General features: G+C 41.3%; 1 protein-coding gene across 1 annotated transcript in view; it reads left to right on the plus strand.

The window, feature by feature from the left end:
* nell2a (neural EGFL like 2a) overlaps positions 1-9,426 on the plus strand; it is a 79,925-nt gene extending 70,499 nt beyond the window's left edge. Inside the window, exons 18-20 of the mRNA XM_069162173.1 lie at positions 2,729-2,905; positions 6,071-6,295; positions 8,620-9,426. Of these exons, the coding sequence (XP_069018274.1) occupies positions 2,729-2,905; positions 6,071-6,295; positions 8,620-8,661 (444 nt within the window). The 3' untranslated portion in view covers positions 8,662-9,426. The remainder of the gene's footprint in view (positions 1-2,728; positions 2,906-6,070; positions 6,296-8,619) is intronic.
* Positions 9,427-15,645: the final 6,219 nt, after the last annotated feature.

A 15,645-nucleotide genomic window follows, 5' to 3' on the forward strand; every position in this document is an offset into this window, starting at 1 on the left:
TATTAAATTAGACATAACATGTGTCACCAGATTAAGGACCGTTATTATGCCACCTTTGGGCTCATGATGTTATTAATTATAAATCAATTAAATTGTAGTGCGTAACTCATATCAACATTTATATTTTCATGATAAATGATTAATTAGGTAGTGTAATTGTGTGTTTATAAAGCTGCACTAATCAATATGTTATATTATCAATGGGTCAAATGGGTTTGTGGTGACAAACAAACAGAAAATTACCCACTTTGCCACCCTTCTAGTGACTATCGTGGAGAATTTAGCAGCTTAAGAGAGAAGTACGTTTCTCAAGAGATGGTGGAGACTAAAACAGCTACAAGAGGTGCAAATTAGACGTGATGCTCGCCAGGTGGCCAAAAACAAAACTCCAAACTGCTGATGCTACTGTGTGTCAGCTGGATATGTAAATAGAGCACTGTTTGCTAAACAAGCTGTCATTCGTTAGTTGATCATATGTGTTTGGTTCAACTTTTTATCACAAGTATATGGAAAACATATAATTCATCAGGCTTGCACGTCTTTATGCTGATTTATGTAGTTGGCGAGATTGCTCCCCCAATTCTCAAGCTGGTAAAGTAGTGAGCAAGTAACAAAACGTCAAGACATCTTTAAACTCCTTAAAATCCACTGATACAAACAGACGGACAGACAAACAGACACACACACACACACACACACACACACACACACACACACACACACGCAGACAGACAGACACAAGGACAGACAGACAAATAGAATTCTTGATCGATCAATCATCTGGACATGTGCAGTTAAAACATGCAAACGCAATAAGTTCTGGTGTGATAGTACAGCTGACACTGATGCTATTCTGATGAGCAATTTAATTAAGTGCATGAGCTGTTTGTAGTGATTTTTCAGAGGTCTGTCAGAGGGGCTCAAGCTTTGATGTGGTTGTTTTGATTGATTTCTGACACCAAAGTGACAAGGCACCTGGGAACAGTTGATCTGAAAAACTCATTCTGTCACCCCAAACACATTTCTCCTTCATGATTATTTGGTCACGGAGCAGTCATACTCTACATTTCAGCGTTTCCCTCAACCTAATGCCAAGTGTCTGGCTGAAGTGTAAGGTGATTATAGCGGATTAGTGTCGGTAGTGAACGATCAAGCAGCAAATTATTCATTTGATTACAAAGGACCAGGGCAGAAATGGCTCCCTAATTAAATGAGTCATATTAATTGATTTGAGTTGGAAGAGCTGCCTGTCAAAATTAGTCGTATTGAGCAGTTCAGGGAGCAGAGGAGTAAACATGTTATTGTTTTGGAGATGGGTGGACACAGCTGGATATTAGATAGAGAGCTGCGACTAAATGATGGGGGTAACCAAGGTCAAACACCACAGAAGAGACACCGACTGGGATGTGTCCAGACTGAGGTCGTGCAATATGCTAATAGTTCATTGTTTCAACCTGCTTGGAGCACCAGATGGGTGGGGTTTACTGCATCAGTGCATTCTGCAGTGTGATGCTGATTAAAGCATGGTCAAAATTAAACTGCTTTATTCACGCTGGGTATCAATGTAGTTTTTCTACACAATCTTAAAATAATAAAGAACATTTGCAGCAATTTTTGGAGATTAAGGTTTAAATGTACGTTTCAAATTTTCATGCATTTTGTAAATATTTTTCATAGATCTGAGTTGTCATCTATAGTTAATTCAGACTTAGTATTTTTCATATTTTAAGATAAACCTTTATTCTACGAAAGCAGAAGCCAAAAGTGTAATACAAATTTTAATAATATAACAGTATTAGAATTGAACTGGACAAAGAAGAATTGTGTGAAAGATTACAACTGACTAATTAATGCAAGATGATGAGGTCACTTTCATCACTGATACAGGACACTTGATCAGCACACACTGAATAAGGCACCCTCCATGAGAATCAATGTAAAGGCTACATGTTGAAACTGTTCCTGTCACCATCTTTCATCTACTGCAGCATGTGTTTTTAGGGCTGTAGTCAACCATTATTTTCATTGTCAATTAATCTGATTCTTCTTCTTTTTTTTGTATCAATCAAGTTGTAGTTTGTCTCTAAAGTGTTTCAAACGTCCATCACAATTTGGCAAACCCAACTTAATCAAATGTAAATATTCACATTTGACAAGGTGGAGCCAAATGTTTTTTTTGCCATTTTTCTTAACAAGTTACTTTGTTAATTATTTTTAATAATTAGTCATTTATCAAAATAGTTGCTGATTGATTCTCTAACAACCAAAGAGTTAGTTAATTAGCTAATTGTCTGCCAAAATTGTGTCTAGAATAAATATCACCACCTTTATTTCCTCTATGGCTCAGACAAATTGAAGTGGCAGTACCACACATGAGTCCTGGAGAAGTATTTGACAAAGGTAATGAGTTGAATTCAGACCTGCAGCAGTAGGGAGGCACCTTTAATCAAACATCCCATCGACGATCAGTAAGTGGAGAAGAACCATTGACCATCAGTATTCATAAAATAAGATTTCCATCTGGCGTGTCTTGCCAACACGACGAGCTGTGAAATGCAGCTTCAGAACAGTTGCTAGGGCCGGGCTGCATAGCCTTTATTACATTATTTATCATCAACATATATGTTTAATGATCCCATCAAACAAAGGGCTTTGTCTTTGCGTGTGTATGTTTACTCATGCCTGTGTGCAGCGCCGTGTTCAATGTTTAATTGTGCTCCGTGCTCAGGCTGGCCAAGTGATGTGCCGCAGGATGGTGTGCGACTGCGACAACCCCAACGCCGACCTGTTCTGCTGCCCCGAGTGCGACCCTCGCCTGAGCAGCCAGTGTCTGCACCAGAACGGCCTGCTCACCTACGGCAGCGGGGACACATGGGTGGAGAACTGCCAGCAGTGCCAGTGCCTGGTGAGTATAGGAACGGATAAACGAACCGCCCGCATGTTAATGAAATCGCAGCAAAGTAGCGCTTTTTCTATCTGGAGCCATTTAAGGGTGATACTGAAAACAACATAAGCGTTCATTGCTGTGCCGCAGTGCCCACGTAAGAAATGTAACAAATACTCCAGTCTCCATGGAAATGCTCATGAATGAGAGATGCACTCGGTAAAGAAAGTCAAGGAGAGCTGTTTTGTGGTAAGAGAGGGGGAGTGATTAAGAGGTGAATAGGAAGGTTGCAGTGAGGAGAAAATGAAGATTGTTTTTCATATTTTGCAAAAGAAAGCGAGACAGTGATTACTGAGGTTTAAAAGCATTCAAAGAAGTGTCTGCACTGTTGTTTTGCTGTGCTGTGATGGAATTACACATTTTAATTAAAGATACTTCCAAGGTTAAGAGAACAGGAGAAAACATGCGTACATCTATAGTGGGATGATGAAACAGTGAGTATTACAAGCTTGTGTTGATTGATGAGTACTTGCAGCATGTGTGTTTCTGGTAGTTTCAAGTGCACCTCTGCATGCAGTCCCATTTCTCACACTAAAGAAAATAACATTGTGTTCTCCACCTGAATCTCTCACAGTGAGACATATGCTCTATTTTCTTTGTGTTCACATCTTCTGCTGTGCTGACCTTTTCCCAAGGTTTACACAGTGCTGCTGTTCAAGCAGAAGAGAAGCATTTTCTAAGTGTTTCCCAATAAAGCTGACAGAAACAATAACTCTTTCCACCTGTGATGCCCCTCTTACTATACATCCATATGCATATTAAATGCAAATATCACGCTTTCTATTCTACCCCACTGTCTTCTCTTACCCATGCTGTAGCACACACCCACACTAGTGTCACTGCTTCTGTTAATGACTCACAAATCATCATCACTGTGGATCTCAGACAAGCACTTTACAACACTTTTTTTTTTTTTTTTCTTCTTCTTCTTTTTATCTGCTCTTTGTTGCTTTTAAAGACCAGGCATACTTGTAGCTAAGATACTCAAAGTTGGCTCCAGTCTGACAGATTTAATGGTCAGAGTAGCAACAGCCATGTCATTTCTTCCCTCCCCCTCCCACCATTGTAATGTCGTCCTGATTCCCCGGACCCGAGGGCTGCTTTTTTGGATTTCTTACAGCGAGCCATTATAGAAGAGCTTGAAAATCACCACTCAGCTGAGAGGCAGCAGGGAAGCACAGTCGGCTGAAAATGGGTTCGCTCGGCTTCACTCTTGCTGAGGCTGGGCTCACTATAGGAACTTCTATATGTTGACACAAACACATTTGAGAATGCAGACACGCCCGTCGCAACAGCGGAGCACTCACGTCCAGTGTAAACATGTATATGTGCGTATCATACACGTGTTTGAAAATGCGGGCACACCTATCACCACGGCAACACATACCCCTGCACACGCGTATATACAGACAGACATAAACATAAAACACACTTGATTAAAGATGCACAGACGCACACGCAACGCAAAGTACCACCAGCACACAGGACAAAGAGCAGCACTTTGAAGGGCGAGTGTTACGGCTACTCCTGCCCTGCGATACTGAACAGTGGGCTCCAGTAGCGTGACAGGGACGTGAAATGAACCTTCAATGCTGCTACATTTAGTTGAGCCATGGCTGTCCAGGCTCAGTAGGGGCCTTAAAATACACAGTGACAACAGGCAGATGGGCAAAACATTCTCCCAAGACCAAGATGTGAATCCGTCTCTGCTAACCGTGCAATAATTTCAAATCAAGAGTGTGGCCTTTCCAGACTGCACACGTGGGCCACTCGCAGTTTGCTATCTTGTTAAATCATAATATCAAAGAAGCATTGATTTCCATAACCACACATGTAGATTGTTGCAGGCTAATTCCCAGGAAAAGATAAATGTCACCAGTTTTATCTATGCTGGAAGCATTTTGTAACATTCAGTGAATCCTTACATCCGTCTATGTAAAAGCTGAAAGATTAAACTGCAGGGAGATACCATGAACGCCAGATTAAAATAATAACCTTCTGAAATATCACAAAGAAATCAAAGACGGGCTTCAGTTTTAGTTAAAGTTTTTCTGCCGCACTCTTATGTGTGAAAGGCAAATGAAAGCTCGCTGTATGGCAAATCTCATCCTCCTTTGTGATCATAGGCCACATCTGCATAAACAGACAAAGATGACAGTGTCCCATATCGCAGTGTGCAACAGATACCTGAGGCTACAGTCAATCCCTCCCTCTGGCTGCGGGTAAAGAGTGCAACTCAGGGGATTTCCCACTTTGAATGTTTACACACTGCACAGAGGCAGGGAGTGGGCATTAGCACTGTGTGAGTCGCTGCTTTATAGCCAGCCTAATTTATTACAACATTTCTGAAATGCTGAGCCACACGATTTTCAGTGATATTAAATACCCCCAGTGGGACAATTGCACCAAGCCTCTTGTGACTTTGTGTGTGTGTGTGTGTGTGTGTGTGTGTGTGTGTGTGTGTGTGTGTGTGTGTGTGTGTGTGTGTGTGTGTGTGTGTGTGTGTGTGTGTGTGTGTGTGTGTGTGTGTTTGTGTGTATCTGTTGGTGTGTTTAAACATATACAGTCTGAACTCATATTTCATTTCCCAATAAGGTGTGCAGCAGAAACACTCGTGGACAACAATGCAAGCAGAAGTGGGTCGGGCCCGGATGATAAAGCACATACTGTATAGTGAGGGTAGGATTTGCAAAGATGGCCAAAATATAAAACTTGGTCTGTCTGGCAAATAGAAAACGGCAGTGGGAAAAATCCAATAAGGCTTTCTGTGCTGAAAGTTTGCTGTGAGATTAATGTAGGAACAACAATGAGACTAGAACAAGTCAATTAAAACGCTGAAGCATTTACAGTCTGAGAAAACTGCTGACTTTGTTGGAAGATTGCTCTGCTCATCTATATTTTCTAGGTACCTTAACAACTTCTTTTTTCATCAAGAGGAGACAGTCCCTCTAGCATACAAATACACGACGTCAGGAGAAATATGTGTATTTGCATGAATAACTTGTTTAGGCATGGGGGAACGCAATAGTGCTTTTGCAGGCAGAGATTATTTTGGACTTTTTCTGCTTTTTTTTCTCTCTGTGTCTGTCTGTCAATCTCAAATTCTCTCTCTGTCCATCTTCACAGCAGGGGCAGGTGGACTGCTGGCCTCTGCCCTGCCCGCCCGTCGACTGCGAGTTTACTGTGGTGCCCGAGGGCGAGTGCTGTCCCCGCTGTGTCACCGACCCCTGCCAGGCCGACACCATCCGCAACGACATCACCAAGACGTGCACGGACGAGCACAACATCTCACGCTTCAGTGGCTCCTCCTGGATTAAACATGGCACAGAGTGCACCCTGTGCCAGTGCAAGGTAAGCCACCAGCCCCGCCGTCAGCAGCCAAACAGCAAATTACAGTTTGTCTAGTTCAGCCGCAGACGAGACACCAAAGAAAAATGGTTGGGAGAGTGAGAAGCCTTTGTGCTTTTTCAAGGGAAAAGAAGAGCACACTGCGGTCCAGTCTTTGCACTGCATAGTTGTGCACCTGTAACTACATCACGGTCGTATTTATTACGTCTGGAGGTAAATACATCTGGAGGTGTTGATACAGCTGTTTGTGTGCCGATTCTGACCCAAACCTAAAGAATAGAGATTCACCCGCAGCAGTTTCTAAATGGGCCACAAATGGAGAAGTGCATTAATGCAATGAGTAACTCCAGAGCTATTTAATAAAGCAAGATATGCACAGTGATGTTTTGAGAGTGAAAATCTGAAATCAATTCTCTAAGAAGGAGAGAGCTGCTGAATTTTTGTTCAAAAACATAATAGAAAGCAAACAAGATATGAATTATTCTCTTTCAGGCAACTCAGTGTTAGATTATTAGATCATAGATTTCTGTGTTACGCTTATATTTATAAACAATAAAACTGTGTATTCTGTGAAGGCAGAATATGCTTAGTTAAATGAGAAGATTAATCCTACTCACACAGTATATATCTGTTAAATCTGAAGTTACAGCTTGTTAGCTTAGCATAAAGAGTGGAAACAGCTAGCCTGTCTCTGTCAAGTGGTTAAAAAAAAAATCCAACTACCAGGACATATAAAGCTTGCTAATGAACAATTTTAATTGGTTGTAGATTAGAGTGTAAAAATAAAGCCCCTTTTCCACTGCCAGCTCGGCTCCAGACACACTTGTTTTGGTTTTCCTTTGGGCATAAAGTTGTGGATAGAACCTTGTAATTCATTGTAATTTTGGTATCACTTCAATTGAATTTCCAAGCGAGCTGAGCCGATACTGAAAGGTGCAGTGAAAACAATGCAGACCAGAGAGAATCGTCACAATCACTGCATGTGCGACACACCAACATGTACAAGCCCATAACTGTTAACTGGCCAAGCTACGATTGTAGCTGCAGTGCTTTTTTTCTCTGTTTACTCTGCAGTCTTTTGTTTCACTGCTTTCAGTCTCCTCTGAAACAAAATTTCTCTCCTTGCTGTGACAAACAGCCACATACCAAGAATCAAGGACAGCGTTCGCACCGTATCCTTCATTGTTCGCGTGTGTGTCACGCTGAAGGTGACATCATGGCAGTTTTATGCAGCATTGCTATAGTAACGAAGCATTGAAAGGGTATTATCTGCAGCGGATTACAAAATCCAGAAGTACCAGGTACCAAAAGCGAAAAGAGTGGAGCCAGAACCAGCAGCAGAAAAAAAGGGCTTAGATTGCAGTTTTATAGGGTTATGTGCTGCACTGTTTCTCAGTCAGGACGAGTAACTTGCTGGAGTCTCTACGGGTTGCTTGGCAACCTCACAGTGACGACAGGACCCCTGTTTCCAGTCATTGTGCTAAGTTATAATTTCCCAAAATGTTGAGCTGTTTCATTAGATAAACATGAACAAGAGAAAACATCTGGCGGCCTGTGGCTCAGCGACAGCAGGAAATCACAGCGTGCTCTGTCCTCTTCGCTGTCAGACGAACGCAGTATTTACGATATATAGAGCCTCCTCTTGGATACGCAGACAAACTCATGTAATTGGCTCTGGTAAATCAGGTGGAGAAAGCTACTCTCCACAGGTTTTTGTTTTGTGGTGCTGAACTGTCACTGAGAGAATAAACTATGCAGGCAATATCCTCTTCATTACCAAACGTGAGCGTAAATTGTTTGCCTCAGCTTTAGGACTAATCCACCAAGATTGACTCGCTCGCCTGAGTTTCTAGGATAAAATGTTCTCTCCCTGCTCGCCTGAGAATGATGTCTCCATCTCAGACAAACGATACCAGTGGACGTTCAATGAATATTCAAAGTCTCTATTCAAAAAAGATTAATATTCAATTCAAAGACACGGACATGCGTACCTTCTTTTGTGCTTCTTTACTAACATTCAGTGCCGGTTTGATCAGATTGATGATGTAACACACACAGTCCTTTAATCATCCAGGCAGTTTATCAGTCCCCTACGTTTAAAGCAAAACGACTCAGTGACTATTCACATTTGTACTCGGTAGAAAATCGCTGCCTTGGATCACACCCAGAGGAACTGTAAATGCCAAACTGAGTCTGTACTGCATGTTGCAGCTCCGCCACCACCTGAAAATATTATCTGCCAGGTCTCAGAAAGCGCTCGGCCCGAGGATAGTGTGTAACGATAATCCACTCATGTTTCTTTGCCTTTTCTTGCTTCTCCTTTCCAGAATGGACACATCTGTTGCTCAGTGGATCCCATGTGTCTTTAGTCCTGGCAGATCTGAAGGCACCTGTACAGTGTTCTCCATGTAAAAAAAAGAAAAAAAAAAAAGTAACACCACCCCTGTGTCTCTTCACTGTCCTCCTCACAGGCGTGGGTCAAACAGTGTTTGCATTGTCAGGATTGTTTTTGGCCTGCTGAACCAGATGAATGGAGGTTACGAGTCAGGATGATTCATACAAAGTCACAGTTGTATAAATTTAACATTCAGGTACTTTCTCCTCTGATTATCTACAGTTTTTAGCTCCTCTTGTATGTTCTACGCAGTAAACTCCACCCATCTGGCACCTCGCGCACGTTGAACATGAAGTTTTCTGCTAATACTCTGCGACCCGCGCCTGTTTCCTCAACTCCTTTATACCAAATGCAAACCTATATCATACCAAACAGATGATGGACTACAGTTCCCTCGAAGCCACTCTCTTTGTTCTGTCTCACCACTAAACAGTGAACCCTTAGGGATCATCGCTCCCCACTCCGAATCATCGCTACATGAATCTGTAAGATATTACTATTACTGGCATGACTGTGCTTGATGTCCAAACATTTTTGCTGATTTCTAAATTCTCAATGATGATGATGATACCTTAGATAGAGTAAAGGCAGTTAGCATAAGGTTCTGTTGCCACATTTACGAGTCGTCTATATTATGTGGTGCTTTGTAGCATTTTGTTTAATTTCTCTTTTTTGTAATTTTTCTTTCCAAGCTTGTTATTGTGTAATAGTGAAATAAAGTATTTCCATTTACATTTAATTCTTGTCTTTCGCTTCTGTACAAACGTCATTTATTCCTATTTATTGTGTTTTGAACACTACACTCATTTGCGATATAAAAATATATGGTACTGGTACTTTTACTTAATCCTCAACAAATGTCATGAATTCCAATTAAAACAGTAATCACTAAAATACAGTTGCAAACCAGATTCTGTGTTGGTGTTGCAGAGTTATTTTTAACGATGAAAAAGTTGGGTGGGTTTTGATGGATTCATGACTCATGAATCCATCAAAACCCACCCAACTTTTTCAGGGGGTTTCTCAGGATTTAATTAAAGGTTATTGAAATATGATATGGATCAGTTGTAAGTCATACTGGGAGTACATTTTTATTTGTTTATTTATTTATTGAATCGGTTTCTCCAGGGTTTATTCTGTTTGTTATGTCCGCAATTTATTAATAAATAAACGGATCATAATGTCACTGACCGATAAACCATTAATAAATGCTTTATTTACCACAAACCAAAACATCCTGCATCTGCTCCTGTTCTCTGGTTTAAGCCAGAATCTGACTACACCATATATTTGTCTTTCACCATGGTAACAATGTCAGATTAGCCATTCAAATTGCTATAGATTCTTGCCATGTCTTTGTTGGGAGACTGGCAACACAATAAGTGTGACCCACACAAACCAATGTTCACATTTGTACGCGAGTTCCTGTGTCGTGGGGGAGGAAGGTCAAGTAAATTGTCAATCATGGCTACAGAAGCACCATATGTGATGCTAATTGTCCGTTCACCATGTTTACAAATGCACACCAGAGAGCTATCCTTCCAGATGGAAGAAATATAATTTGTGTCTTAAATTTTTTTTTTTCCACTAAAAAAGTTTTGTTACCTGTTTAGAAATTCTCTAAATGACACAAAATCCTTCTTCCTCGAAAAAAACAGAATGAATGTGGATAATTTTTCATTTAAGAAGTTTAACGACTGCATACAAGATGTATTTTAATTCACTGGGAGGCCATTCTCTGTATTTGTGCCATGCAGGCTTTCAGTTTCCACATCGGCCCAGGAGCTGATTCCAAACTAGTTGTGATGTCACAAATCCTGCTCACAGGTAAACGTCTTAGTCACAGGTCACAGCACAGCAATTAGATAACCGCCTTCTTGTGTCAAAGTGTGCACACTCAGTATTGTGCACAGAGAAGCGCAAACATTTCAGAGAAGCAACACCAACCAAAACATTTTTGAGTGCAGGGCAACTTTAAGGATGATTGGTATTGTTAGCATCTGCTGGGACTACAGATTTGTACTCCTTCTGTCAAACACTGACGCGGCAGATATGGTTGATGCTGTAAATTAAATTAGATAAAATGTGTGGTGCTCACAGATCTAATACTTTAGTGTTCTACCAAGAATTGGATTTTAAATGAGGCCCCTCGTGTTGGATTCATTTTCACAGCTGCATATTTGGATGCAGACCGATGGCTACCCCGGTTGTAGCACACAGATTCCTCTCCTCCCTACTTTGTCCTGTGCCTCTGGAGATGGTAGTAATACTTGTATCGCAGAAGAGCACTTAAAGCTCCTAATATAATTATCTATCCGTTCACAGCCACAGACAAATGAGTTCAGCCTGGAGATGGCTTTATTTCCCTGTGGAATCATCTCTCTCCACCGACTGATACCCCGACTCTACCTCCCAGCTGCTTGCATTAACAAACACACAATGTAACAGGGCCCATTTATATTCCAACACACTCTCACTCTAGCTTTTTTTCTGCACCTCTCACGCCCCAAAAAACTTTTTTACCTCAGGTTATCCTGACTCCAAACTCATCTCTGAGTTGAATGATTGGGCAGTGGACAGTGGACAGTGCGCAGCGGCTGCTCGTAGCTTGGCAAGGGCACCATCTGGCCTGCTTTGGTCCAGTGGCTTCTAGCTGGTGGTGGCATGAAGCCAGTGGGCACCTGAGTAGTGGTGGCACAGCAGGGCAGACTGGTCCTCCAGCTGGCTCCTAAATGTCCAATTTTCCATGGCAGTGCTGAACCCTCTGCAACAGATGCCTGAACCCACAGGGAGTCCACTTCACTGCCTGTCCTATATTCACCGTTAATGACCACACATATCATTGTGGCTGTGGCTGCTGAAGCAAGGCAGCAGAGAAAAGTCAGTTTGATTTGAGCAGAGACTTTAAGTTGATAAAAACGCATTAGCAGCATTTTGTGCCGACAGTTTTTTTTTTCATTACGTTTTCACTGATCTTATGCTCTTCAAACAGCTCTAATTGGTCTGCAAAATCCACCGCACTGTTGAAGGAGAACAATTTTTCTGTCAAAGAGAGAGCAGAGGCACGCAGTTATTTAAAAGCATTCATATGTTTGCAGTTGGAGAGTTCATCTATCCACTATGTGTAGGAAAATGACATGGACGTGTACAGTTTAAAGCATTTGCAAGTGGAATAGTTCCCTTTTATAAAGCGTAAAATCTGTGTTTGTTTGTCACTGCTTGCACAGGATTGACTGAATGGACAAACATATAGAGTATCAGCCAAAACACAGAGAGGATGCTAGTTTGAATTGTCTGTATGACAGCAGATATTCACACAAGTACAAATGCTCTACAGCCCCACAGTGCCTATAGCTTTTAGTTCCAGACACTGTGGATGCAGCTCAAAGTGGATACATCAGCACTCCCTCCGTTAGATGTCTGTTTTCCAAAACATTGCAGTAATTCTCAACAAATGTCATGAATCCCACGTTAAAAGAGTTGTGACTAAATTACAAGTGGAAACAAATTCTATTTGGCGGGTTTTGGTGGATTCAGTGGGGTCATCAGCTGGGTTTCTCAGGGCATACTCCCATGAGGCCTGGTTGCCTTGCAACCAAGGGGCAACCAACTGAGACACATCACCCATTGGTTTGTAAACTGTCATTATGAAGCCTCGGATTTGATATTTTGGCCGTCACCATCTTGCTGTTTTGGAGATAGAAGTGACCATATTTGGACGAGCTGAAGGGGGGCAAGCGGTGGATCTGACTTCATCTGATTGGGAATCCAAGGACACTATGCTCCGCCCACCGATAGCGAGAACCTGACTGCATCACAGACCTGTCAATCAAATAGACACGCCCCATAACAGACCGCTTTTTAAGACCTATTTTCTAATTAGAGAGAGGGTTATTTTCAGATGGACCACCAGAAAACTAATAAGGAACCGCCACCACACCATTTTGGAAAAAATGAATTGACTTTGTATTTATTGAGAGGAGTTCATTGGTAATCTATGGAGCTGGATCGTTTTTGGAACCAGGCCCTAACGGCCCTCAGTGGTATTGCAGGTTAAGTCACTTCCACGTTGGGCTCACTTTTAAGACCCTGTAGCTACGTCCACTTTCAAATACAGTATATGCTTGCGGCATACCTCACCACGATTGTCTCCAATCTCCCTGCTGGCCTGCGCTCACATTGCAATCAATGTGGGTCCGAAAATGGTTACATCATAACGATTGCGACTTTTTGTGTTGAAGCGAAGCACTCCTGCACAGGAAAATGGGGTTCATGAGTGTGCTGATTATGTGCCCTTATTTGGAGCCGTTAGATTTATTAGTTAGTCATGCTGCACGTATATGAATATTTTCACAGTTGCAGTTGACATTGATGGAGTTTGGATCTTTACTCGCTGACTGCAATTCACATTCATCAATAAAGTCAGAACCTCAGCCGTTACTAACCTTAATATTCTCAAATGTATGGAGAGGTGTACTGTCTAGGTAGGAATAGAAGACGTTTCTTAAACGGAGACAGCTGCATCATCGTCATGCTTGGGCATGACTGAGCAGTGCCTGTAAACCCTGAAGAGTTGGGCTCCAGTACGATACGGAGCCATCCCACTAAACTGGTCATTTTAAAGGGTCTGCTGGTAAAAAAAAAAAAAAAAAAAAACTCTGGACAATACAGGCAAATGCTTCACAGACATCTTAGGAAATTAAATCTTAATATTTATATAAAACTACATGTTTTCTTAGCTGCAGGCCATTGTGTGGATTTTCTCCTGCAACAAGGTTTACAAAGTCAAATACAGAATTTATCACTGAAGAAAAATGTGTTGAATACTGGCAGATAACTTTTATACTGTACAGTCTCTTTTAGTGTCATGTTGTATGTCATTTCAGTGCTGTAACATCAAACTCCAGTGAAATAAACACAAGAATTAATGGCAAAAAGTAGATTACTTTTTTTCATCAGTGGATTCAGTCACTGGCTGTTTGAGTTTTTCCACTGCAAAGGCCTTCAGCAGTGCAGCAGTTAGTCTTAATATTTAGCATGCCGCTCTTCATTTGGTTTGACTTAAGAACAATTTGAATAAAATTTGATCTCATTCCTCCATAGAGAAACACTAAGGCAGACATCATTATCACAAACCCATGCCTAGGGAGTCAGTCCTCCGAGTGAGTTGTTAAAGGTAGTGAGAGATTTACCCCGGCTACATGTTCCTCTGTAAGATATCAGAAACCCGCAGAAGGAATCGGTGATGAATTCTGTTTCCCTCGTGGCCACTGGGGACGGAAACCATCTCGGTGCTCGGTGAAAGATCTGAGGGGAAACCGACTAGCTGGCTGGGACTGACTGCACTGATAAATTTCTCAGGGTGTCTGAGAGTCACGGAGCTGTCAGCACAGAGTGATGGGCTATGCCAGGACATGATACACTGATCTAATTGGAGGATAGCTCAAAGACAGTAGAGGAGATTCCAGTTGATCTGTAGCTATGCCTCGTCCCCTCTGGGGGATTTCTCAGTTTTTTATTTAGCTGTAGGTGCAACAATAGCACTTCATTTTTCCTTTCCCCCCCCAGGACCAGTTCTTCTGTCTTTTCTGATCTGGTAGACAACATGTGAATGGAGCAAACAGTAAATAAAGGGAAATGTTTCAAAAGTGCCTCCTGAAACTTTGAACCCCTGATGTGAAAAGAAAAAAAAGGAGCGTTTTAAAGATTTGATGAAAAAGCAGAATGCAATCGATCATGAATGCTACCAACTCAAATACATCCAGTGCATTAAGGATGTAGTCAATACGCGGGTAACACAACATGGGCATTAGGCTCCAAAACCCCACAAACATTTTTGAAACCCCGGTTTTGATGTGTTCTCTAAATTACGGCATAGTCCTCCAAAAATCAATATCTCATTTCTCAGCCCAATGGCAGACGTGGAAGAGGCCTCAGTCAAACAGCTAATACTCTCTGGTTATGAAATTTATTTTCCCGGACAAACAACAAGCAACAATAAGACCTCAGGTGTTCATACACCTGTTTGTTTTTACACAGCAGTTTTTTATTTTCATATTTACCATGAACAGCATCTACCCGAGATTCTTATTAGAAATAATTCACAGTGAGCGGTGGAGGCAGGACTCAGTGTTGAGGATGCAATTATACTTCACAGGATACATGCTGACTGATGATGGGCTGCTGCAGAGATGAAACCTGTGATATCACGCTCACAAATTTGTCACTACTCCTGTTTGTATATTCCTTTAAACCAGTGTTTGGATTTCAACCTGAAATGAACCAACTTCTGTCTTAACGTTTAGTCACTGTTTTTTTCTTTAAAAAAAAAAATTAAAAAAAAAACATTTCTCCGCTGATCATTATGTATTCTATTTCATTTTAGTAACTTTTACTATTTTACTTTAATACATTTATTTATAATGCTTGAGTCTTAGCTATGATTGTTAATCTTTTATCATCTTAACCAGCTTTCTTTTATTGTGGCATGATTCAATTAACTTTTTTGTTTTGCTGTGCATTCACTCAAATCCATTTTTAACCCTCTACGTTTTGTCATTCATGTTGACCTACATTTTATTTATTTCCAAGGTGCAATAAAAATAAAATTTCATTGATTGACTGATGCAAGCAGCCCTGTGAGGCTGTATTCAGACACAGATGAGCTTTTGGCTCAATGCCTCAGTCAGCCTGCCCACAATAACAATATGCTGATATTTAGCTGGTGTAATGTCGACCATGTTCATCATATTAATTTAGCGCATTAGCATGGTAACATTTGCTGATCAGCACTAAACAGCTGAGGCTCATACTCCTGTCTAATTTTGGACAAGTGCCACTCAATCAAACCAAAATTTGAATCTCATGATGGCACATGAGGAGGATCACTAAAGTCAGGAGGATTCATCCATTCTATAGTTGAGAAGGTTTTTCTGGACCACCTGATTGGTCCAACCGA

Source organism: Embiotoca jacksoni, unplaced genomic scaffold, assembly GCF_022577435.1.
Source record: "Embiotoca jacksoni isolate LCO1_2020_lvr unplaced genomic scaffold, fEmbJac1.0.p SCAF_3, whole genome shotgun sequence".
Lineage (NCBI taxonomy): Eukaryota > Metazoa > Chordata > Actinopteri > Embiotocidae > Embiotoca > Embiotoca jacksoni.